Source organism: Oryctolagus cuniculus, chromosome 9, assembly GCF_051225735.1.
Source record: "Oryctolagus cuniculus isolate XC-2025 breed Fujian yellow rabbit chromosome 9, ASM5122573v1, whole genome shotgun sequence".
Lineage (NCBI taxonomy): Eukaryota > Metazoa > Chordata > Mammalia > Lagomorpha > Leporidae > Oryctolagus > Oryctolagus cuniculus.
The window spans coordinates 132,203,259-132,229,482 of NC_142875.1; the positions used below are offsets into that span (position 1 = coordinate 132,203,259).

Here is a 26,224-nt window from a genome sequence, read left to right on the forward strand (position 1 = left end):
GTGTGAATGCAGTCAGTGGAAACAGGTATTTTCAATTGCTTCTTACTTTCTGCTTCTGGCAGAATTAAAATCAACTAGCAAAGCAGGGATTGGTGGTGGTGTTTTTGACGAACGCAGGCTTGGTGTGAGAGGTCTTCTTGGGGAAGGTGTGTCCCTAAAGCATGTTGTAGATGCATAACAGAAAGTAGCGATTTAAGTGCTTTAGTGAAAAGGAGGTAGATTTTATGGCTGTCACTGATGGGGCTTGGGCCTGGGAGGCAGAGGCTCAGTTCCTAGCCCCAGTCTTTCCCACAAAGCTGCGGAGGACTTCGGGAAAGCTGTTTACACACACTGGTTCTCAACCTGGGCGTCTTGAGCGGTAGGATGTCCGGTTTAGGCTTCCATATGGCATTTGCAAGGCTAATCCTGTGAATTCTGCTACCCATATTGTTGCTATGATTAGTAGTGAGTCATGCCTCTCGGTGTTGCTGAGTCTGACACGTGGTTGTTGGTGGAAACAGGAAGAACACCCAGGAGCTCATGGTGGTGAATTCGTGGGTATCGGCTCTGCTTTAGGGATTCAGACTCTGTTTTGGTTCAGAGTCTGCTAAAAAACAGCACCCACAGTTTTCCTGCACTGTTTACAGCTCCTGATCAAGTTTTAATTTTCCACTACATGGGTACGTTTTACCACTTGATTTTGGAGTTGGTAGTGTAAAAAGGTAAATTCAGGTTTCCTTTTGGTAACTCTGGCTCACAGGGCATTTGCCTGGGGGTCTGGAACCAGACGGCTTTAGTGAAGCTGAAATAGGGAACCTGAAAAACCAAGCTCACTGGTCCCGCTGTGACTGTTCAGGCTTCCTGCACTGAGAGTAAGCCTCATAGGTTACATCGCTGCTAACGGTGTTTTGTTTATTTCATCAGGATGTACCCACACAAGCAGTAGGACTGGATTCAGCCGTAGTTGATTTGGTTTGCGGACAGCTGGTCAAAAGGGATTGGGAACCAGTGGAGCTGAGAAGAGTGAAATCAGCAATAGTGGGTTGGCCAGAGGTGAAGCCATAGTCTTTGGATTGGATGGCTATAGCATCAGTTATTCCAAACAAGATCCATTCCTGAAAATTTAATATGAAATCATTAACACACCTCTAATATCATTTGTCATCAAACAAGTTAATGAAGATTAATTTTAATAGCATTTGGATTTTCCTGCTATTGTGACCTGAGTCTCCTGGTCTGGAACTTGGAACAGGGAAAGGTGTGACTGAATTTCGATTTGGAGGTTGGGGTTGGGTTTATTCGGTGACAGTAGCATTAGTCCAAGGACGGTTGAATGAAATAGAATGGGTCGTTCTGGAAGATGTGTTTCAAGCCATTACTGTCTAACTTTTGTGCACAACTATTTCTGAATATTGCATGTTTTCAGTATACTCTGTGATGATCGTTTTCTGCAGCTGATTCCAGTGTGAGGCGTGAGAGTCAAGTTGTCGGTGGCAGCTCAGGAAATGTGAGACCCAGCTTAGGGCTTGTGGTGACTAGGGATTGGGGAACAGTAAGGTTGGTGGGAATGAAAAGAGTGGCAGTGGGACCGCTGGGCTGGACTCCAAGGCCTTGGGTCTTACCAAGTAGAGCAGGTATTCCGTGCGGTCTCGAGGTCCCCAGCTGCACTGCAAATGGCTATTCCTGTGTTTAGTAATATTTTAATAGTTTGTTTTGGGACGCCCTGGGCTTTTTGAATTCGTCTTAGGAGGAAAGAGGGTTGGACTTGAGTTTGCTTTTGGAGATTCTGGTTCCGAGTGTTTGGTGACAGTGATCACAGTGAACATGGAATGAAATCATTCCACTGGCTTGGGTGTTGATACTTAATCTGCGCATAAAGAAGTTTCACTTGTAACCATATTGAAATTAATTTGTATGGTAATCATTGTATATCCTGAAGGTGGTACCAGTACAAGAAGTAGGGATTGTTTGTGGTGTTAGACCAGAGAATCTGGGCTTTGGTCCTGAGAAATTTGGTCAGAAAGGGTTTGGAGGCAGAGTTTGATCGGAGTGGGAAGAGCAGGGTGGATCTGATGCCATGGCTTAGGGAGTCCAACTTTGGGCTGTGCATCACTGAAATCTCAGTTGACTTCAGCCTTCCACCTGTGATTTTATTAACATGTGACTTCTCTGCCGGTGGGAATCCTGGCTGCTTGGTTCTGAATCTAATAGGAAGAAAGAGTATAGTTGAACTGTGGTTTGAGAATTTGGGTGTAAATCAATCTGGTGACAGCAGCTTCGGTGAGAATTTAATGAAAGGTAACTGAGCCTCCAGTTCCAATGGCATGGTTGCTGATACTTAATTTAGATGTATGAAGCATTTCTCAGTTGTAAAAAAAAGTGGCTTAAACATATATTCTGATGATGACTATTAATGTCTTCTCAGGAGTAAGATAGATAGAGGTGGGGATGGTGAGCATGCTGATGATTCTTGGGAATTTGGAATCCCGTGGGAGAACATGGGGTGACGAGGAGTCTGGAGGCAGAGGAGGGCTGTGGGCAGCAGCGTGTCTGTTGGGACTGGGTCCCCACATCACAGCTCTTACATCCATCACTCAGGCATCCCACCAACGTGTGCTCTCTCAGTGAAAATGAGAGATTTCACACTTTGATCATTTAAAAAATAAATTTAACTTTTCCGTTGGATGAAAATACGGGTGTTCTAGCTATGGGAGTGGAAGAGGGAAGCGTGAAGGTCAGTTTGGTTTGGAGATCCTGGAGTGACTGGACCTGGTGACAGCAGCCGTAGTGGCAGCGGCTGTGACGGGAGTGCAGAGTTCCAGTCTCTGCAGTGCTGTTATTTCTCTGTACAGGGCGGTTCTGAATCATGCGCTGGAGGTGATGTTGTTATTTTGTGTTTAGCAGTTGACTCAAGTGCACGAAGTGGGGCTAAGGTTGGACAGGGCGGTGATGTCTCTGAAGACTCAGGAGTCGGTTGGGGACCATCCAGTCAGCAGGGTCTTGGAGATAGAATTGTTGGGAACGGGAAGCATAGCTGTGAAGCTGTGGGGGCTGGACTCTGTGACCCAGAAATCCCAGTTAGCTTCTTCCTGCTCTGTTCCTTCTGTCATATTGTGATTTTCCATAAGGAAGAAACGGTTCTGGGAGTGACGGAGGAAGGAGGGTGCAGCTGCATCAGGTCTTGGCGCTTCTGGCTTTGACAGGGATTTGCTGGCACTGGCCCTGGTGCCACAGCGCCGGTGATGCTGGCAAGGATGTTTTTGGGTCTGGTTCCATGGCTTAGGCATTGAGCTTTACTTCTCAGCATTAGAACGTCAGGATTCTCTCACTGTTCCGTAACTGTTAACATTACCAATTACTATCAATGGCAATGTAAAAAGCAAGGCATAATGTTGAAATGTGTTTGCATGAGATCAGGCAAAAGGCACTGACCATTTTGGGCACAGATTATGGAAATGGTTTCCTGGCTGTGAACACGTTTGTCGCTCCCCCTCTTCGTGGAGGAACGACACTAAACCCTGCGCTGTTCTTTTGTCTGCTCGGCCCTCCCCGGGTTTGCTGCTGGTTCTTCCCGGGTTGGCTACCGACCCTTCCACCTCCGTGGAAGGGCGGTTCCCCCTGCCACTTTCCCCACTTCCGCGGGGGAGCGGCACACCGCCGGCCGGCTCTCTCGGGGGCTGCTCAGATGTTCCTCAGGTGTTCCTGGTGCATGGTGTCTCTCTCCTCCTTTATAGTCCTCTTCCACCAATCCCAACTCTGCTACCCACACGCCGAGTACGCTGCTCTCCTCCAATCAGGAGCAGGTCCTACAGTTTATTGGTTGAACTGGAGGCAGCTGTGTAGAAGCTGTTTTCTCCTCTCCCAGCGCCATATTGTGGGAGAGCAGATGCATAGAATAAGTCTTAATTCCAGTAACTTAGTCTAGTCTGAGTTGCTCCCCACAACGTTGATGTGATTCCTTTTGTTGTCTGTGCAGAGCTGATTTGAAGTCCATGGAAGGGATGGTTGGAGAAGCAGCTGATTTCTTGAGCTCTGGCGTTGTATCTTGGCTCGGAACTTGGTGGCTTATGTTCTCTTTGCAGGACCACCCTTGAGAGGAATAAACAGGCTTTATGATCTTTGAAAATCAAATAAAAATTGATATTTGCACTTCATGAAACATTAGACTAAAGGGTCATGCATTTTTTAGTATGAATATTTCCAGTGGTGTCTTGCTGTTGGCACGGGAGAGTGTTGATGCTACTGGAGGTGTTGGAATACATGTAGAATGCATGACCACACAGCTGCGGGCAGCCGGCCATTTCTGAGAAAGGAGCCGCTCTGCCAAATATACAGGAATCATCAGTGGCGATCAGTTTTAGGATAATGTTTGTTTTTAAAAGTGAAGTAAAGTTAGAAAGAAATAAGGTACACTGTGGAAATGGTGGATCTAACTCAGGACTGGTTATTAATAAGACCAGTCAATTAAAAGTTTGGTCACACCAGAATAGTGGATATTTTGTTTTTGTGTTTGTAATCTTTTGACATCAGTTTTGAAGTCAGCACTTCAATGGAACAAAGAAATTAAAAATCATTCCTGGTTTATTCCCACTTTTTTTTTCTAGTTGCACTTGGTGCAAGTGGTCTAAAAGACAGTGGATTTCCAAGTCCTAGACTGGCTGCCGTTAATTAGGTCAGGTGTTCAAATGTAGGTTTGCCCCTGAGAAACGTGTTCAGAATTCATTGCCTCTAATCTTTGCTGTGAAGCAGTTGGTGTTTTGAGGTTTTTCTCTTTTTGGACGCCAGATTTTGACCGCTATGATTTTCCCGATTTTAGGGAGATCTCTATTCAGCAGTGCTCAGTCTGTTCCGTATCTCAGGGCAGTGATGATGGCTCCACAACAGAGGGTTCTGGATCTCCTACAACTAGAGATGGTGTCAGCCCACCTGGGGTTCGGTGGCTTCCATACATCCAGTTGCTGTGAATGCAGAATCCTGTGTTCAGTCAATATTGTGAAATAGTGCCTCGATGATCAAAACATAAAACAACTCAAAGTGGGAATAAGTCTGGTTGAACCCCTGGGGTGAGCTACCTGGAACCCCATTTACACAACGCTTTTCTCTTTCCCTACACAGGTTTTAAGACAGTCACCTGGGATAAATCCGTTCGCTGTCAGTTACATTAGCAGCAAGGCGTTTAATCCTGTTACTCCAGCAGGTCATCTCGTTGATGATGTATTTATTTCTTTTCTAGCTTTTCATGGTCCGAGTTTGCTACCATGAGCTCTACTATTCTTGGATCTTGCTTTATCCATCAGATTTAAAAATACCACGTTTTACCCAGTACAGTTACACACAGCAAGCTGCCTAATCATTTTATGTTGTTACAGGTGTCACAGGCTCATCTGAACACAGTACGTCTGGACCAATCAGTACTCCAGGTAATTTGACTTAGAACTTCGTGTGTTTAAACAGACCCAACCCCACACACATAATCATAAAATCTCTGTAGATTATTGGTTTACCCATCCTTGATATCAGTGTGCTTCTTACCCTGAGCTTCTAAGTGCTTCTGTTTGAGCACTAAGGTTTAGAAGACCAGTAAGCGATTTGAAACAGTTTCATGAATACCAGAGAAAAAATTGCATCTTAAGAGAATTTGAATAAAGCGGAGCATTTTGGATACATTATGTGAAAAAGCAAATTAGGAATTCATTCTGTTTCTACTCTCTCTGGTTAAAGATAGCCTGTAGTAAAGACAGACGCTAAACAGCAGTGTAGAAAGTATTTTAGGATCCTACTACAATACCTGCTGTCGTTACTGTTGTCCTCATCACTTTTGGGCTTTGACATGAGATTTCTTCTGAACTTAGTCCTTTACATAAAAGGGTCATGGCAGTAAACAACCAGGAGAAATTTTCACAGTATACAGATTCCTCATAAATGGGGAATTGAATTAGTAGCATTGGATAATGGACAGATTGAATAAAATGTACCCTAGGCCTACTTGTAGCATGGTTTCCGATGAAATGGGGGTTGCAGTGTTTGACTTTTGAAGTTGAGAGCATAGTTGTGTGTTAGTGATTGTGCATAACTCCACGTGAATATGCTTTTAATGATTGTTCATTGCGCTGTAGCCGCTGATTCCCAAGAACATATGGACGGCAGGGATGATCATGCATGTAACGTTAGTAAATCCCAGCTTTCACAGGCTCAAATTATTTATTCAGGATCAAGATAGCCACTGCTGGTCTTTAATACCCACCTCTAAATTCCCATGTAGGATCCCCATTATCTTGTATACTTAAAATTAACTTGTGTCTCCAATGTAAATGACTTATGTCTTGTGTTGAATAGAAAAAGGATCCCATATTCCAGAAGCAATTCCAACGTACTCAGAAACAACCACAAATGTTGGTAAGTAAAAATGGCTCAGGTATTCTTACACATTTTTATGCCCAAGTCAGTACCGACACGAGCTCACAAACTTGTCAAAATTTGAAAGTAGATTTAAAAATGTGCCCACCTCCATCTGTTTGTTCATTGTAGGTTTGAGTGATGTCACTTTCTTCCAAGGCCTTTATACACATGTAGATATATACACACACATATGTATATATATCCACATGTATATGTGTATAGCAAAATAATAAAATTTTTTACACTCATTCAATATAAATGATACCTCCCATACATGAAATCAGAAAAATGCTTTACACGAGCAAACAAACCAGTTTCTCTCCAGATTTCTTTTTCCACATTAGAGACAATTTCCTTGCGTGGAAGCAATGTGTTTTAATTTTTTGCTGTCTAAGCAGAATAGCCAAGTTGAGGTATTTCAAGGAAATACTCAGTATTTTTAATGTTTTAATGGTAGGGAAGGAAAGAAGGCAATGATTTGTGGGGTAGCAATGAGAATAGAAACTTCTCGAGACTTCTTGGCCTCCAAATGCTTTCAGAAGCAGTGGGGAGGTAGCTAACTGTTCCTGATTCTGGGTGCTTGGCAGGTGAGGCTTCAGCCTGGGGCGCTGGGGTGTACAAAGCGTTCAGCGGCCGCATCTTCGCCTTCGAGTCCTCGTGCGCCTACACCTTCTGCCGCCACTGCGTCGAATCCGGAGGGGATTTCAACATTGAGATCAAGCGCAGTAATGACAGTGAGATTGAGAATATAAAAGTCCTAATTGACGGCTATGACGTCGCTATTTCTGGCGATGTTATTTCAGTTAATGATGAAAGGTAGGCCGCAGAGTGTTTCAGGTAAATCCAGTGACATTAATTCGAGTACCCAGAGGGAGGGGAAAAAAAGGAAAGAAAAACAGTTGAATAGAGAAGAGATGGTATTCTCTTCCTATTTTGATCCTCGTATGGAATTTTCTCATAAATGTTTGGGCAGGAGTTTGATACATGCACAAGACTTGGCTCTGTTTGGGATTTTCAGATGTTTATTGCTAGAGCAAGAGGGACCCGGGGGAGCAGCTCTGTTTTTTGACTGTTCTTAGCATCTGGATGTGGGGTAACACAAGCTCAACAGAACTGTGAACACAATACTTCAGTTTTCTCTTAAATACAACTCTGAAGTTTTACAAATTAGCAGCTAAAGGGGTTGAAACTCTTAGATGGTTATTTTTAGAAGTAGCAACTCAGATTTGGCAGAGTTGACACACTGAAGATTTTTCAGGGTAAGACAGTGAGACATGATAGATATTCTGCTTGTGAACATTTCAAATTGCTTGATCTTTTTTTTCTGAGACTGAACCTTACTAATTTCTCTTAATTAGCAATGTGTCACTTTATTAATTCCTCTGGATTTATTATTAATCTATGAGTTGCTTCTTTAAAGCTTTCCAGTATTTAAAGAATCCATTGTGTCTCTTTTATGAGAAATAAGGAACACTTTTATATTTGCTACCCAGTATTGTGTCTCGAAGGTAATAAGTATAGAGACATCCTTTATCAAAAATGTTATAGTAATTCTGTTCTTACCTTGTACATTTACTTTTATTTTATATTTTCAGAGTGCAGATACCCTATAACAATAAGTTGGTTAACATTATAAAATATGGGGAACATAATGTTCTGAAGAGCCGTAGAGGAATCTTGTCTTTAATGTGGGACAAAAATAACAAACTCTCAGTAAGTACTTCTGTAATTCTCTTATAACCTGGTGCTATTTGTTCTTTAGCTTCAGTTATAAAAATAATACATTATGAAGAAAGAAAGAGAGAGGACTTATTGAGAAACCTCTACATGTTAGCCACTATCCTACCTTCAAGTATATCTCATTATTAATCCCATTTTGCAGATGGTAGAACTCAGGAAGTGTAGGCTAAGGGAGGATGAATAACCCACATAAGACATCTGGTGAGTGAGGCGGAGCCCACACAAACTAAGCCAGTTCCTTTAAATAAGGACCCCCAAGTCATCCACTTAGAAGGATTAAATTTGAGAGTGCACTGTCCTTTGGTTTGGAAGAACTTTGCCAGGAGATATTTTCAATGCTTTATTAACATATAAATGTGATTTTGTTTTTTAAAAGCTCACACTTCACAAGCAATATCCAACCTGTGGTCTTTGTGGTGACTTCAACAGCACAACAGGTAAGATTGCAATGGAGTATGCCTAAGAAAATTGCTTGCAAAAAAATTAACAAGTCATCTCTGATGTTGAGATAACTCTAATAAAATTCACATTTGCTTGAAGAATATGAAGTTTTTAAGTGAAAAGCATATTAATGTTGCCAAGTCTGTAAGTCGCTTGATAATAATGTGCATCCGTGATCGGTGGCCTGAATAAATTCATGCTTTCTTTTGAAGGGCAAGACATCAATGAGCAAATTGCCAGTAGCAAAATTCCTGGTGATTGCCCCAGTGCTGTTAGTAAAAGCTTAGAAGTTTGTGACAATGGAGTCCAGGTAAGAAGTTGTTATTTCCTCTGGTCGCAAATTTTGGCTGTATTCACCTTGGTTTCTTTGTGTAAAAATAAATTTTATTATGTGTATTTAAGGTATACAATATGGCATGGGAAATACGTAGACAGTAATATGGTGACTGTAGTGAGGTAAATCAACATATCCATCATCTTATATAGTTACCCGTGTGTGTGTGTGTGTGTGTGTGCATGTGTGTATGTTGGGGGGGGGCAATACAGCTAGAACTACTCCTTTGTCATGACTCCCACATACAGTATGATTTTATTACTCATGGTCATGTTTTGTATTAGGTCTCTAGACTTGTGTCTTCTACACAGATGCTACTTTGTACCCTACGATTTACTTCTCTGTGTACCTTCCACCCCACACCTCAACCAGCCCTTCTGAATGCTGTTTTGTTCTGTTCCTATACATTTGAATGATTTTTTAAAAAAAGTATTCCACATATAAGTGAGACCATGCAGTATTTCTATCTCTGTGTGAATGCTGTGTCCTTTTGTCTGCTAATGGACGTTTAGCTTGTTTGCATTTGTTAGCCGTTGTTCCTAACACGGAGTGTGGAGGTCTTGAGCAGGTGGTGGTTTCATTTCATTGGAGATCTCCTGGAGAAGGCATCACTGGGTCATAAGGCAGTTCTGTTCTGTTCTGAGTTTCTTTCGGAACCTGCACACTGTTGTCCAAAATGGCTGTACCATTCTGCATTCCCAACAACATTATATTAGGGTTCTCTCTTTTTTCACACCCTTGCCAACATGTGTTAACTTCTGGTTTTGATATTAGTTATCCTAATAGGTATGAGGAAGTATCTGATAGTGATTTTTTTTCAATGTATAAGGAAGAGAAATTTATTTGGGTCATGATTCTACTAGCTGGTGGGTTCAAATAGCATGTCAGTGGCATTGTAGCTAAGTGTGTCTTAGCTATGCCATAGCAGAACAGAAAGGCAGAAAGAACCAGCAGCATACATGTTATAAAGTGTAGCTTTTTTTTTTAACTTTTATTTAATGAATATAAGTTTCCAAAGTACAGCTTATGGATTACAATGGCTTCCCCCCATAACGTCCCTCCCACCCGCAACCCTCCCCTTTCCCACTCCCTCTCCCCTTCCATTCACATCAAGATTCACTTTCAATTCTCTTTATATACAGAAGATCAGTTTAGCATACATTAAGTAAAGATTTAAACAGTTTGCTCCCACACAGAAACATAAACTGAAAAATATTGTTTGAGTACTAGTTATAGCATTAAATCTCAATGTACAGCACACTGAGGACAGAGATCCTACATGAGGAATAAGTGCACAGTGACTCCTGTTGTTGACTTAACAAATTGACACTCTTGTTTATGGCATCAGTAATCACCCTAGGCTCTTGTCATGAGTTGCCAAGGCTAGGGAAGCCACCTGAGTTCACCGACTCTGATCATGTTTAGACAAGGCCATGGTCAAAGTGGAAGTTCTCTCCTCCCTTCAGAGAAAGGTACCTCCTTCTTTGATGACCCATTCCTTCTGCTGGGATCTCACTCATCTCACTCGCGGAGATCTTTCATTTAGGTGGTTTTTTTTTTTTTTTTTTTTTTTTTCCCAGAGTGTCTTGGCTTTCCATGCCTGAAATACTCTCATGGGCTTTTCAGCCAGATCTGCATGCCTTAAGGGCTGATTCTGAGGCCAGAGTGCTGTTTAGGACATCTGCCATTCTATGGGTCTGCTGTGCATCTCACTTCCCATGTTGGATCGTTCTCTCCCTTTTTAGTCTATCAGCTAGTATTTGCAGACACTATTCTTGTTTATGTGATCCCTTTGGTTCTTAGTCCTATCATTATGATCAATTGTGAACAGAAATTGATCACTGGGACTAGTGAGATGGCATTGGTACATGCCACCTTGACGGGATTGAATTGGAATCCCCTGGTATGTTTCTAACTCTACCGTTTGAGGTAAGTCTGCTTGAGCATGTCCTGAATTGCACCTCTCTTCCCTCTCTTATTCCCACTCTTATATTTAACAGCGATCACTTTTCAGTTAAGTTTCAGCATTTAAGAAGAATTGTGTATTGATTACAGTATTCAACCAAAAGTATTAAGTAGAACAAACAAAAAAATACTAAGAGGGATAACATATTAAGCTGCTCATCAACAGTCAGGGTGAGGGCTGATCAAGTCACTGTTTTTCATAGTGTTCATTTCACTTTAACAGGTTTCCTTTTTGGTGCTCAGTTAGTTGTCACCTATCAGGGAGAACATGTGGTATTTGTCCCATTGGGATTGACTTATTTCACTCAGCATAATGTTTTCCAAATTCCTAACAGGGATCACTTTTCAGTTAAATTTAAATACCTAAGAATAATTGTGTGTTAATTAGAGTTCAACCAATGATACTAGAACAAAAAAAAAAAAGACTAAAATGGATAAAGTATTACATTGTACATCAACCGTCAGGACAAGAGCTGATCAAGTCACTGTTTCTCATAGTGTCCATTTCACTTCAACAAGTTTCCCCTTTGGTGCTCAGTTGTCGCTGATCAGGGAGAACATACGATATTTGTCCCTTTGGGACTGGCTTAATTCACTCAGCATGATGTTTTCCAAATTCCTCTATCTTGTTGCAAATAACCAGGTTTCGTTGTTTTTGACTGCTGTATAGTATTCTATAGAGTACATGTCCCATAATTTCTTTATCCAGTCTTCTGTTGATGGGCATTTGGGTTGGTTCCAGGTCTTAGCTATTGTGAATTGAGCTGCAATAAACATTAATGTGCAGACAGCTTTTTTGTTTGCCAATTTAATTTCCTTTGGGTAAATTCCAAGGAGTGGGATGGCTGGGTTGAATGGTAGGGTTATATTCTACTAGTTGTTTCATTTCAGTTTGATTCCTCCTTAATATTTCATTTTCACGAGAGAGATTTTCTATCTTGTCCATTAAGGATTTCTGTAGTTCAAGAATTTGTTTTTGAGAACTTCTTAATGTTCTTATCACAACTCCCAGTTGTTCAGAAATATCTGATTAATAGAAAAATTTATGCTCAAACTACTGCATCTATACCAATGGCCAACAAAGGTACAAGACATTTTGTTCAACCCAGAACCTAGACAGCTGCATTTCTAGCACAAAGGAACATATCATCTACTGAGAAAGATGCATAATGGATAATGGATAAAGTAATCTTGGAAGATCTTATTTCCTTTATTATTTACCTCTCAGAGAATTGTATCAGCTTTCCTATTCTTAATTGATGCAAATTAAACCTTTAGCAGTAACTTTTGTTAGAACAGAGAACAGGGATGTGGTAGTTAAAATATACTGAAATTTGAACTTGTAAGATTCAGTAATACTCTTACTGATATGAAGTAAATAGGATATTTCATCATTCATAGAAAAGTCAATTAAAAGATAAATTTATTTTAACGCATTTTTTAAAATCCTGCATAGTTTTTTTGTAATCATATTGCAGGTTTTCCGTGATTGTTTTAAAGCCCTCATCTATGTTTGTTTGCAGAGCATGGGCCCCACCGCATTTCATGATATTATGCTCATCGAACAGAAGCAGAGCAACAGCTGACAACATGCCTTCTGTGCAGTAGCGCTGTTAGTTCTGCCCGAATCCCTGGCACTGACCAGTGTCCTCTCAGCCTTTCATTTGCTCAAGTTCCAAAATTCTTGTCTCCATTAGAGTCACTTTGCATAAGGTTAGGTGCAACAGTTTCTGAAGTCACTGTATCACAATGCAAAAGGCAGGCGTGAGGAATTCTTCTTAGCAATTTTACAAACTAAAAATATTTCCAAGCATCCAGTGTCCCACAGCTCTCTGCCAAAGCCGCAGGATTTTATGCAGATGCAGAACACAACCACACAGCCTTCTGGTTTTCTCTTCCCCTTTTCCCTGGTCTTTGATTTGCAGCACTGCAACAGCATCATAGGAACCTACTTCGAGAAGTGTGGGAAGGTTGCCGCCCTGGCAGGGGACTACAAAGCCGTCTGCGTCGATGAGTTCTGCAGCAGCGGGAAGGGGCAGTCTCCCTGTGGCACCTACTCGGAACTGTCCCGCCTCTGTACCTCGGATGGGCCCGGTGTTTTTGAAAGCTGGCGAGAGGACCCCGACGTGGTTTGTGGTGGGTTTTTAATTTGATCATAACTTACCAATGAGTAGATTGCCTAAGCACTTTAAATTAAGCTGCATTTCAAAATACTCGTCCTAAATGATTCCAGACCTTGGTAGGGATCTTGCAGATGATGAAATCTTGACTCTGACATGAGCTTTTGGGGAAACTGAGACTTGTAATGGTGACAAGACTTGCCACAATTTGCAATGCTTGGCGTTATGATTTTTGTAGAAAGATTTATTCATTTATTTGGAAGACAGAGTAAAAGAGAGAGGGAGAGAGAGAGAGAAATCTTCATTTGCTGTTCACTCCCCAAGTGGCCACAGCAGCCAGAGCTGGTGTGGGCTGATTCCAGGGGCTTCTTCTGAGTCTTCCACATGGGTGCGGGGGCTCAAGGACATGGGTGTTATTCTGCTGCTTTCCCAGGCATAATTGCAGGAAGCTGGATCAGAAGTGGAGCAGCAGAGTCTTGAATCAGCACCCATCTGGAATGCTGGTGTCTCCGGTGGTGGCTTAATCTGCTGTGCCACAATACCCACCCCAGTGTTATGATCTTAATTAGAAATTTTGTTGTTAGTACAGTCAGTGAAATTCATGGGGGAAAAAAGAGTACTTTCTGTAAAAGTTCACTGACAAAATTTATCAAAAGTGTACTAATAGCACTATGATTTTCTTTCAGATAGAGTAATAAAATATAAATATGAGCTTTGTACAAATAATAATACACTTTCTACTTAGGCTTGGTCCTTATAATGCAAGTTGTATAACTCAGGTAAATAATGTACAATGTAGATCTCAAAATTAAATATGTTATTATGAAATTGTGGGTGAGAAGTTGTGCTAATTGTATTATCTTTAAAGACTGACATGTTGAAAATCAGGTGCGCAGGTTCTCATTTGAGAAGCTCTTCGCCGGAATGCTGTGCATCTGTCACGTGAATTTTTCTCTAATTTCTGTACATACTTATTTCTGCATTTCTCCAGAAAAGCCTACTTGCCCAGAAAACCTTATCTACAAGGAATGTGGACTCTCAAATCCTGCCACTTGTTCTAATGTGGCTCCTTTCCAGGACAGTGAATGTGTGAGTGGCTGCACCTGCCCAGAAGGTAACACGGCTGTGAGAATATTACACTGAAACTCGGGGATCCGATTTGCAACAAGATGCTCCAACGTTTCAGCTGTCATCAGTCTGTCCTTCTCTTTGGAGGGGAGGCTGGGAGAGACTCTCAGAGCTGCTTTCTGTCTTATCTCTGTGGTGCCTGAAGGCTCCGCTACTTCTCAGAATGTGTGCTAGTCCTCTGTTGAGCTCGGTGGTAATGTGCTCCAAGGAGCAGTAGCTCAGGGTCAGAAACTGGTGGTCGCTGCTTGTGGTGCTTCTCAAGGGAGGAGGGATCGCTTACAGGTGGAGTCAGCATTTTGTGGGCATGTATACACTTAAAGAGCTCGGGGGAGTGATTGGGCAGCCCTGGGGACCCCTTCTCACGTTTACCTGCTTTCGAGACTCACTTTATATGATGTTGACCAGGTTATCTGTTGGATGACATTGGAGAAAAAGCAAGCTGTGTCTTGAAGGCTGACTGTCCCTGCGAATCCAGTGGGATAGTGTATCAGTCAGGAGAAGTCCGAGAAGGTCCCTGTGGCTCTCAGTGGTACGTGTGAGCTTTCTGTCCACATTGCATGAAAGAGGCTGGAATCGGGCCGGCGCCGAGGCTCACTAGGCTAATCCTCCGCCTTGCAGCGCCAGCACACCGGGTTCTAGTCTCGGTTGGGGCGCCGGATTCTGTCCCGGTTGCCCCTCTTCCAGGCCAGCTCTCTGCTGTGGCCAGGGAGTGCAGTGGAGGATGGCCCAGGTGCTTGGGCCCTGTACCCCATGGGAGACCAGGAGAAGTACCTGGCTCCCGCCTTCGGATCAGCGCGGTGCGCGGGCTGCGGTGGCCATTGGAGGGTGAACCAATGGCAAAGGAAGACCTTTCTCTCTGTCTCTCTCTCTCACTGTCCACTCTGCCTGTCAAAAAAGAAAAAAAAAAAAGAAAGATGCTGAAATCTTGTTTGTACTTTTATCTCACTTGAAAAAGTTTGTGAGGGTTTAAGATAAACTTCAAGACAAACTTCAGACACAAAGAAAGTTGCATTGCACTTTCTTTGTTGTTGATCTTTTATATTTTTTTTATAAAGGTACAGTTAGAGTGCTTTTTTGTTTTAAGGTAGTTGGATTTTCTCTTTGTCTTTAAAATTAATGCTATCCACTAATGGAAATAATGGTTTGAATAGCAAATCACTTGGTAGTTGCAAACATAAGCAAAACAAATACAAGGCTTTGCTTATAATAATGAGATAATAATGATGCCCATTCTGCCCAAACATTGAATAAAATGTGCAATAAGAAATAAGTGAATGCTTTTCAAATAACTTTTCTATGCAACTACATTGGTGAAGATAAATAGTAGATTTAATCTAGAGTGAATTTTAATGTGCCAAAAGTTAGTGTAGATTATTTCTTTATTGCATAGTCAACTTGAGCCTTCTTTTTGTTTTAATGATTTACTTATTTATTTTGAAAGGCAGAGTGACAGAGAGGGGGTAATGGAGGAAGTGGAGGAGAGGGTGAGGGGGGTAGGGAGAGGGGAGAAAGAGAGTATCTGGACCAGGCAGAATCCAAGAATCCATTTGGACTTCCCCATGGGTGGCAGGAACCCAAGTTCTTGGGCCATCATTTGCTGTGTGCCAGGTGAATTGGCAAGAAGCTTGGACAGAAACAGCAACCAGGACCTAACCAGGCACTGTGATACAGGATACAGATGTCCTGAGTGTGGCTTAGCCTGTTGTGCCTCAACGCCTGCCCCAGTTTGAGCCTTCCATTTGAGTTCAGCATTGAGGCACTGAGCAGTGAAGATTCCCTATTTCTTCGTATGTTTCCTCTGAAAGTCCAAGTTTCTTTAAGACTACCAAGGAATTTTCTAGAAATGTGTAACGTACCTGTGGAGAAGCAATCCTCATGAAAAAAAAATCTGCTATAATATTTATAAATAGGGCATGTTTTGGTAGTGTAATAGCAGCGTATTCTTAACAATTATGAATATCATTAGCTACGATTTACTGGATGTCTGTAACACTGCTGCCCAAGAGAAATACAGTGTGAGTCATACATGTGATTCTCGTATGCAAATGTGCATTCTTTAGCTGACACACTTTTAAAAAGTAAAAAGAAATAGTTGGAATTAACTTTAATCCTGTATTTTATAGAATCTGATATATTCAAAATATTATTTAGATATGAAACTAATATAGAATAAGAGATTATGTGATGTTTTTTCATGTTGATTTCTCAAAGTCTGTGTGCACTTGACATTCACGGCAGACCTCATTTTGGAAAGGCCACATTTTAGAAGCCCCGTGGTTATGTGTCTCTGTATGCTACTGGGCATCTGTGGTTATGTGTCTCTGTATGCTACTGGGCAGTGTAAGTCGACAGTGTGGCTTGTAGCAGACACTTTAACATTAATAATGAAATGTGATCCATTTAAATAACCTATTCAACTCCATCTTACAAGTTTATTCGTTTTTTACAAGCTACATTTATATATTTGAAAGGCAGAGTATAAGAGAGAAAGGGAGAGATTTTCCATCCGCTGGTTTGCTCCCCAAACAGCAGCCAGTTCGGGAGCAGGTCTGAGCCAGACATTGCAGCCGGGTGTCCCACGTGGGTATGAGAGACCCGAGTACTTGGGCCATCTTCTCCTGCCTTCCCGTGTGCGTTTGCATGACGCTGCGCTGGTGGTGGAGTAGCAGGGACATGAACTGGTGCTGCGACACGGGATGCTGGTGTGGCGAGTGGAGGCTTACCCCTCGTCCCACAGCTGCCGCCCCTCCATGTTTTCATATCTTTAATTCATGTAGAAGTTACCATTGTGATCAGTGGAATCCACATCTTTTAAAATATCAGGACAGCGCCCTAAGTCAGATGTCTTATCAGAGCTGGGCTGTTGGGTGGGGAATGAAGACAGTCAGAGTTTAGTCAGAGCTTAGCTGTGGTTTTTCGGTGTCCTGCTGTTTATGTTCTCCATCGAGAAAATCTGATTGATGACCTTCATGTCTCCTTTCATTGAAACAGCACGTGCCAGGATGCAAAATGGTCCTGCACTGAGGCTTCGTGTCCCGGGAGATGTAAGGTGGAAGGAAGTTTATTCACCACCTTTGACAATAACAAGTACAGCCATCCCGGCAACTGTCACTTCTTGGCCATTCATGTATGTACTTGCTTGATCACCCTGGAGAAAACTGTTAGAGGCGCCAAACTATTTCCCAACCAACCTCAAATGCAATCTGCACATTGAATTATCATTTAAAGAAATAAGAAGCAAATAACCTGTCAATTAGAGGTTACCTATTTCTGCCAGATACTGACTTTGATAGAGTTCTTGGTATTGGATCAGTATTGCCTAGGCTCCCTGGAAAGTTCTTGCCACAAAGAAAACAAAACAAAACAAAAAAAAAAAAAAGAAGGAAAGACAAAAATGAACAAAATCCTCTTCATTCACTAGTAATCCTGAGTTTGCTGGAAAATTAATTCATTCTTCTCCTTTAGTTTTCCTGTGTCCGACTCCTACTTCAAGCAAGACAGTCTGCTGCCCCCCATGAAGCATCTTCCCCATTCATCATTACTTTGTATTTTTAGAATCAATTGGTTCTAGTATGAGGCTAGCCTTACATTTAGATTCATTTCAGACCTAAAATTTTAAATAATCCGAATTTCAGTTATAAAGGTGGTTCCATTTTATAGTTTGTGTCTTTGGTTAGCATGAGAATAAACAATTTTTTATTTCCTCTTTCTGATGAGAAATGAGAAGCAGATTTGGTCAATCCTGGAGTGAGAAAAGCAGGATGAGTTCTTGTCAAATGTAAAATGGAGTCGCCACTAACAATCAGGTTTCCAAGTTACAGCTTCCTGACTGTACCCCAGTGTAATCTATTTTTCCTTCTTTAAATCCTCCCCTCTTTTTCCTTAAACAATATTTTTAATAAGTTTTTATTTGAGAGAGAGCAAACAACAATGAAGGGGGGAGTAAAGAGAGATCTCCCACCTGCTGGTTCAATTCCCCAAAAGCCTCCGACAGCCAGGGCTGGGCCAGGCTGAAGCGGAGAGCCAAGAACTCTGCCTGATCTCCCGGATGAGTGACAAGAGCCAGATGCTTGAGCTGTCACCTGCTGCCCCCCAGAGCATACGTTAGCAGGGAGCTGGCATCTGGAGTGGCGTCCAAGTGGCATCTGACGTTCTGTGCCGCAGTGCCCGCCCCATGCTCATCTCCTAATCCACATTTGGAGATGGGGGTGGAGCAAATGAGAGGGAAATGTGCAGAATCATTGGAATTAGAGCCCTGGATCTGGGGATGAGGCTGGGAAGTCGTGCTTTGACAGGACTTAGAGTAACCTTGTGCAACTAATGCCTCTCACATTGAATTGAAACAGACAAGGACGGCTACCCAGAGAGTCAACAGGCCGTTACCCCTAATTCCTGCTAGTCACTCCACAGTTCCCTTGAGGAGAGGACAGTAGAGATAAAAGAAGAAGACGGTGACTGTGGGGACCATCAGTTGTACACTGCGGAGAACTCGGACTGTGTGTAAATCACTTGCCCATTGCTGAGTGCAGTCCAGGGTGGACTGCATTGGGCCACCTTCTCAGAGCAGCCCGATTGTGTGCAGGCATTGTGGACACTTAAAATCCAGACACATATTAGGAATGAATTGTATGGTAATATCCTAAAACAATTAACACTTCAATGAATACTGAAATGCACTTTTCTTAACAGGATAACGATTGGTCTGTCAGCATTGAGCTTCAGCCGTGTCCCAGTGGGCAGACAGGATCGTGCTTAAACAGCGTCACACTAGCCTTGAATTCCGTAAGTCATCAGCTTCTTAAGGTCTTTTTTCAATGTCACATCAAGTCGATTATTTCATAAATCCAGAATTTTTGAGTTTAAAGAAAAGAGGCTTTGTTAAGTAAGCTAAAAGCATAAATAAAGCCTATATCGAATCTCTGGGAGAGACGAATAGTTGCAAGGATCTGGAAGTGTGTGACTCTTGCCATCGGTGTACAGTAAGATGCTTAACCTGTGTACTCACTGAGTTGTTTTTTCTGGTTGTATGAGATACAAAGTAGGAGAGGGAGACACACACACACACACACACACACACAGATACCCATTTATTGCTTCACTCTCACATGCCTCCAGTGGCCGGCGCTGGTGGCTGGCACAGGATCAGGTTCCTGGTGTCAGTGGCAGGGACTCAGCTGCTCACCCAGGGTGCCATCAGCAAGAAGCTGGCTTGGGAGCTGGAGGCGGGCCTCCACCGCGGGCGCTCTGAGAGTGGACACGGGGGTCACAATGGCTGCGCCACACACCTGCTCCTGTTCACCAAGTCCTTGAACTCCGGGGACTGTCAGGAAAGAAGGCAGTGGCGTCCCTTTAGAATCTGACAGATTGAGTCAGTACTGAGTCAGTACCAAGTGAGTAGGGAAAACGGTGCCCTGGGGTTTGGCACTTAAAAACCGACAGTCCCTCCTTGGGTTTCACTTTCCTCCTCTGCAAATGAGGGGTGGTGAGTTCGTCCCAGCGTGCAGCACAGGGCCAGTGTGAGCTTTAAACATAGTCTACATGTTATGTATTCATACATTAATCCTGTACAATTAAGCATGTTTTTAAGGCCCAGAAATTCAAGTTCATATATTACATTAATAACTACTAGTGCAAATTAATATGAGCTAATACATTGTTTTAAATATTAGTCTGTTTCAGTTGACAAATACGTATTCAATAAGAATGGCACCATCACAAATGACAAGATTACTATTCAAGATTATTACTACTCAGGTAAGTTCAGTAACAGCATTTAAAATAAGTGTTAGCTGCATTCACTGATTCAGTTTTAAAGATGTTAAATGTTTTAAAGTAATAAATGTTTTAAAGTGGTAAATAACTTTAAGAAATGAAAAAGCATTCACTGTATTAATTATTAATACTAATAATTTTCACAGATAAAATACAGATTTTCAAAGCCTCTTCTTTGTACCATCAAGTAGAAACATACTTTCATGTAAAAATGCAAATCCAGATTGTTCCTGTGATGCAGTTGTATGTCTCCCTGCCACCCAACCAGTTCACAGACACAGTCGGTAAGTCCTCTGCATTAATTTTTATCCCCAAGGCACAATGTGACACAGTCAATTACCATTTCCAGCTGCTCTTAATAAATAACAGTAATGAATAAAACATTGAAAGCTACTCTTCCAGTCTACATTGTAGTGCAGTAATCCCAACTTGCTTTTCTTGATAAACACACTTTTATTTATCAAGAAACTATTCCCCAAGGTTTTGTTTTTTTTTTTTTAATTCCTAACATTAGATACTTGTAAATTTTTATGGAGTACATGTAAAGTATTTCAATGCATGTATACAGTGAAAACAGATCAAACCAGGTAATTGGTTTTTCATTTTTTTAAAAAAGATTTATTTAAAAGGTGGAGTGAAGGGAGAGAGAGAGCAAGAGACAGACAGAGCTTCTGTCGGCTGCTTCGCTCCCCACATGTCTACATTAGTCAGGGCCAGGCTGAAACCAGGGGCCCGAACTCAATCTGAGCCTCCCACATGCGTGCAGGTGCCAAACACCTGGGTCATCTTTTGCTGCTAGCAGGGAGCTGGATTGGATGTGCAGCAGCCGCTCCTATGGGGTGGCCAGAGGCAGATTTACTCCCTGTGCCCAAGGCTGGCCTGGCTGTTCCATTGCTGTATGTCTCCTGAATGTTTGCAGCTTACTAGCTCATTTCCTTTAGTGTTTACACAGAACTCAGTACGTCATTGTGACGCATTCACCCCACTGTGCTCTGCTGGGACTTGCTACCTGACAGTGTTTTGCTACCCATTACCCAAACACTCTCTAAATCCCTACCTCCCCTCCTCTTGAAGTGTCCCCTCCCAGTAATCCATGTTCTATGTGGAGATCAGCTTTCCTTTTTAACTTCCACATAGGAGAGAGTATACATTGTATTTTTGTCTTTCCATTCCTGGCTTCTTTGATTTCACATTAGTAACTTCTAGTTCTTCCATTTTGCTTCAAAGACCAGGACTTAATTTTTTTTTTGACTGAGTAGTATTCTACTTGTATGTGTGTGTCTATTTGTGTGTGTGTGTATGTATATATATTATATTTTCTTTATTTCTCCACGTAGGTGCACCTAGGTGGATTCTGTGTGTTGATTCTTGTATGAGCAGTGGTAGACATGGGTATACAGATGTCTCTCTCATGTTCTGACTTCCTCCTTCAGACATGTCCCAGAAGACGGACAGCTGAGTCATAGGGTGCATCTGTTTTTAGTCTTTGAGGAGCCTCCTGTTCTCCTTAATGGCAATACTAACTTTGATTTGCACCAGTAGTGTGCAAGGGCTGCCCTTTCTCCACATCCTCACCAGGGTTTGTTGTTCGTGTCTTTTTGATACCGTCCATCCTAGCTGCAGTAAGATACCTCATTGTGACTTTGATTTTCATTCCCCTGACAGCTGATGGTGCTGAACACCTTGTCAGGTATTCGTGGGCCACTTGCATTTCCTCTTCTGAGAACTGTCTGTGTATATCCTTTCCCCTCAAAAGGCCTTTTTAACAATGCAAACATTTTCAAACCCTTTGAAAATCAAGTGCACAGTACCTTATCACTGGTCTTTCTGATCGATGGCATGGTCGAACCCTTCTCTGAGGTTGCCTGAACTTGAAGTCCATTCTCACATCCTGCCGTGGATTAGTCAAACAACTACAAGCAAATCAATTATGGCGGTCTCACAACGATCTGCCAGTTGATGAGCAGTGCACTGTTCTCCAATAGGCCTTTATGTGACCAGGTAGCTTCATTCTCAGGAGGGTCCCGGCAAGTCAGGCAGATGTTCCTTGCTGGGCTCACGTCTCCATACCAAGATGGGAAAAACGTGCCGGCACAGCTACTCCCTGCGAGCCTGCTTCCCCTGCACACCGGGCAGACCCAGTATACTTGCAAGTGGGGTGTCAGTGCTCCTGGGACTTAAATGAAAAGGAATCTGGATGACATCGGAAGTGTCATGAACTGTTAGCGCTTGCAGATGGACCACACGTACTTCCGGGAAGCTTCCCCACCCTTTGATTTGAACAACGCACTGGAGTGCGGCTGTGAATCCACAACGGTGTGCGAGTGAGGAGTCACTACTCTCGGTTCTCTGCTGTCCGCAGGTCTCTGTGGCTCCTACAACAACAAAGCAGAGGATGACTTCATGTCAAGTCAGAACATCCTGGAGAAGACGTCGGAGGCGTTTGCCAATTCCTGGGCGATGATGTCCTGTCCTGCGGGGACCTCGGCCTCGTGTGTCAGCATAGACACAGGTGCTCATGCTGCTCGCTGTGGCAGTAGTGCAGGCGCACGAAATACTGGGGTTGTTGTCCCTGAGCTTCGAGGAAGCAGCAGACCAGCAGGCTGAGTCCACTCCAGAAACGGCATCTGTCCATTGTGTTCTGCAGGACCTGCTCTCTCCCTCCTTGTGCAGGTTCCCCATCAATACAGAACAGGGGAGTTAGAGCAGACTTTAAAACCCCCTGGTTTATTATTTTGCCTCCTTTAACTTACTTGTGAAAAATGATTGTGGTTTGAAAGAGGGAAGCTCACTGACACCGCGAGAGACACCTGTGTCTGGTGCAGTGTCCTGACGGCTGTGGTGAGGTGCACCAGGGACACCACGCCCAGTGCAGATGGGAGTCACAGAAACCACACTTGTGTGTTTCGACTTAGGCTTTCACCTTAGCAAAGAGGTGATTATAAATACCAGTTCAATACCAAATAGATACTAGTTCAGTTTACTCCCACAGAAGTTGTGCAGGGCGTGGGTGGGATTCTTATTCCCACTAACAGGGCTGTTGCTCGCGGAGACCACAGTGCTGTACTTAATCAGGACTCAAGGTGAAGCTGCCATCCAAGTCCCAGAATCAAAGTCAAGCAGCTTTGTTTGCTTCTTTGTAACGAAGGGAGGCAGTGGAACCTAAGTTTGAGCACATTCATTACTCGATGTGAACTAGTTGTTCCTGAATTTCCTTTAATGATTTATTTTTTATTTTACTTGAAAGAGCTAGAGAGAGAGAGAGAGAGGGAGGGGGTAAGGAGAGGGAGAGGAAGGAGAGAGATCTTTAATCTGCTGGTTGACTCCCCAAATGGCTGCAACAGCTGGAGCTGAGCCAGTCCGAAGCCAGGAGCTGCTTCCAGGTCTCCCACGTGGGTGGAGAGACCAAAGGACTTGAGCCATCCTCTCCTCTCCTGATTTCCCAGGTGCATTAGCAGACAGCTGATTGGAAGTGGAGCAGCCAGGACTTGAACTGGCAGATGCCAGCACTGCAGGGCAAGGCTTTAACTCACCCTGTCACAGTGCTGATCCCCTAAGCAGATATTTTAAAAATTTTATTTATTTGGAAGGCAGAGGCAGAGAGAGAGAGAGAGAGAGAGAGAGAGAGATCTTCCATGCACTGGTTCACTCCCCAAACAGTCACAATGGCTGGAGCAGGGCTGGTCCGAAACCAGGAGCCAGGAGCTTCCTCGGGGTCTTCCACACAGGTGCAGGGGTCCAAGGACTTGAGCCATCTTCTACTGCTTTCCCAGGCCATAGCAGAGAGATGAATGGGAAGTGGAGCAGCTGGGTCTTGAACTGGCACCCATATGGGATGCTGGCACTGCAGGAGCCGGCTTTACCTTGTTCCTAAATTGACCCACAGTTTTGAAACAAACATTCTGATGGGCGTACAGTTATATGTTAAAATTACCTAGCAGTTGGTTTTGAAAGTTTCATCTACTGATTGTGATATCAGAGATGAGTTGGTAGCAGCATTAACGTAAACATGACAATACATATTTCAGGGACTTTCCATGTTATTTTATTTTGGGAGTTTTGCAATAAAAACCAGTATAATGAGAATTAATCAAAATGATATATTTCTGAAATGAAAGCAAGTTGAGCTGTGTTATTACACAGGTTGCATACAGCCAGCTTGGACACACATGTGACCTTAGCAAGACTGATTCCAGCTTACAGGGTGGAGGGGAGGCACGTGGGGTGCCAGCATTGGTTCGTTGACCAACTTGTTGCAACAGAAACACGAGGACTTCAAACCATTCATGCGTATTCGCACTGTCATTTCATTCTTGCTTTTCATGAACTTTTGAAAGCCCTTTGTATACATTTTGAAGTTGAAACGCATTTCAGAGAAAGGCTGTGTGAATACAAATCCAAAGGTAATAAAGATTTAGCCTTCTAGTCTAAGTGTCTTGTATCATGCTGTGTTTGTACACAGTGACAACAAAGTAGATTTATTGTAGCAAACACTATAAAAACACAGTGGTTTTAACAAAGGCATAATGGCATTAAAAGTGTGCATTTCTCAGCTGAAACGTGTACTATTGATAGCAATCCAGGGCCCACTCATTTTCTTCCAGAAACGTTTGCTGAAAAGAACTGTGGGATTCTTCTTGATTCAAGCGGCCCCTTTGCTGCCTGCCATCCAATCGTGAACCCTAAATTCTATCATGAGGTATGCGGGAGCCTAGCAGGAGCAGCTCTTTCTTTTTAAAATGTAAAGATAAGCAATTTTATTTAACTATTAAAAATTGTAGCTCTAATTTTAAAAATTATTTGATGAGAGAGAGAGAGAGAGAGATCTTAAAACCTCTAGTTCGCTCCTGAAATAGATGCAAGAACTGGGGCGGGACCAGACGCAAGTTGGGAGCCTGCAGTGCAGTCTGGGTCTCCCTCGTGGGTGGCAGGAACCCGGGTACTTAAGCTGTTCTCTGCTGCCTTCCGGGGCGGGTGTTAGCATGCGGCTGGACTCAGAGGTGGACCAGGGGATCCAAACTGTTTGCTTTGATATGGGACCCTAACTGCTGTACCAAACGCCTGCCCTATCAGCTCTTTGGGGGGAATACTTTGGTTATATCAGTGAAAGCATTTTGACAGTAAACATTTTCAGATAATACCTGCTATTAATAAATAAAAGCATATGCTTAAATTTAACATTGTATTTCTTCAAGCATTAGATATGTTCCATTTAAAAATACACAGAATGAGAAAATAACCCCAAATGGGAAAAAGTTTTGATCTTTTCTAAGTTCTTTGACACATGGGTTAATAATTAATTTCTTACTTTGAATATTTAAAAAATATTTCAAAGACAAATATTTTTCAGGGTAGAGGCGTGGTTGTGAAGTGAATCACTATACCTGGCTTAGCTGTCCTGAAGAATTTCCTAAAGCATTCCTTTCTTTGTTTTAAAGGAGTGTAAGAAGTACACCTGCTCCTGTGAAGGCACTGAAGACTGCCTGTGTACGATTTTGGGCAACTATGTGAAGGCGTGTGCGGAGAAGCAGACATACCTCGTGGGCTGGAGAACTGGACGGTGTGGTACGCAGGACAGCAGCCATGGCTGATTCTGCCTCCTCCTCACTGCTGCTCTGTGGTGTGTGTGTGTGTGTGTGTGCGCGATTGTGTGTGTGTGTGTGGTGGGGGGTGTGGTGAGGCACACCTGTTTGCCGATCTGTGCCTTGTTCTTTCAAAATGCTTTTCTGTTTCTTAAAAAAAAATTCTTGAGTTTCTACTTCAAGATTTCTTTCTCAAATTTCTTTTAGGTTGCTTTAATATATTCACATATAAACAAGACCAGAGTAGATAAGCATATTTATAGATACATGATATTTATGTTCAGTTATTACAGATGAAGTTAAATAATGTTCTGACTGCTAATGCACAGTTATAAATTGTTAATTTATTGGAGAGGCAGTGAGGCAGGGAGACAGACACAGAACGTCTGGAATTGCTCCCGTCTGCGGGTTCACTCCTCACGCTCCAGCAGCAGCTGAGGGCCCCAAGCTGGGAGCTGGAAAGTCAACCAAGCTCCCACACAGGGAGTGGAAACCCAGCTATTTAGGCTGCCACTTCTGTTTCCCAGGGTCCGCATGAGCAGGAAGGCGGAGCCAGGAGCCAGGTGCTCTGAACTGGGGTGCAGGCATCTGAACCGACAGTCCAAGGCCTGCCCCAGAGCATTTTTAAATGGCATTCTCACATTGAAAATGCATTTTGAGAAAAATCAAGTAAAATTCGTCAGTAAATTGGAGGCGTGGCTGTCACGTCTGTAAGACGCTGCTCCCGCGTCGCTCTCCAGTCTGCTCACATCTCCGCACCTGCC

The 26,224-nt window shown here is 42.8% G+C and overlaps 1 protein-coding gene across 1 annotated transcript in view; it reads left to right on the forward strand.

Annotated features, from left to right (window-relative positions):
- MUC19 (mucin 19, oligomeric) overlaps positions 1–26,224 on the forward strand; it is a 139,676-nt gene that overhangs the window by 19,519 nt on the left and 93,933 nt on the right. Inside the window, exons 5-20 of the mRNA XM_089303329.1 lie at positions 5,349–5,399; positions 6,316–6,375; positions 6,966–7,194; positions 7,974–8,091; positions 8,495–8,555; positions 8,772–8,869; positions 12,784–12,994; positions 13,970–14,092; positions 14,512–14,635; positions 17,098–17,233; positions 18,796–18,888; positions 19,776–19,860; positions 20,025–20,162; positions 22,241–22,390; positions 24,483–24,577; positions 25,317–25,443. Coding sequence (XP_089159455.1) covers positions 5,349–5,399; positions 6,316–6,375; positions 6,966–7,194; positions 7,974–8,091; positions 8,495–8,555; positions 8,772–8,869; positions 12,784–12,994; positions 13,970–14,092; positions 14,512–14,635; positions 17,098–17,233; positions 18,796–18,888; positions 19,776–19,860; positions 20,025–20,162; positions 22,241–22,390; positions 24,483–24,577; positions 25,317–25,443 — 1,899 coding nt within the window. The remainder of the gene's footprint in view (positions 1–5,348; positions 5,400–6,315; positions 6,376–6,965; positions 7,195–7,973; positions 8,092–8,494; positions 8,556–8,771; positions 8,870–12,783; positions 12,995–13,969; positions 14,093–14,511; positions 14,636–17,097; positions 17,234–18,795; positions 18,889–19,775; positions 19,861–20,024; positions 20,163–22,240; positions 22,391–24,482; positions 24,578–25,316; positions 25,444–26,224) is intronic.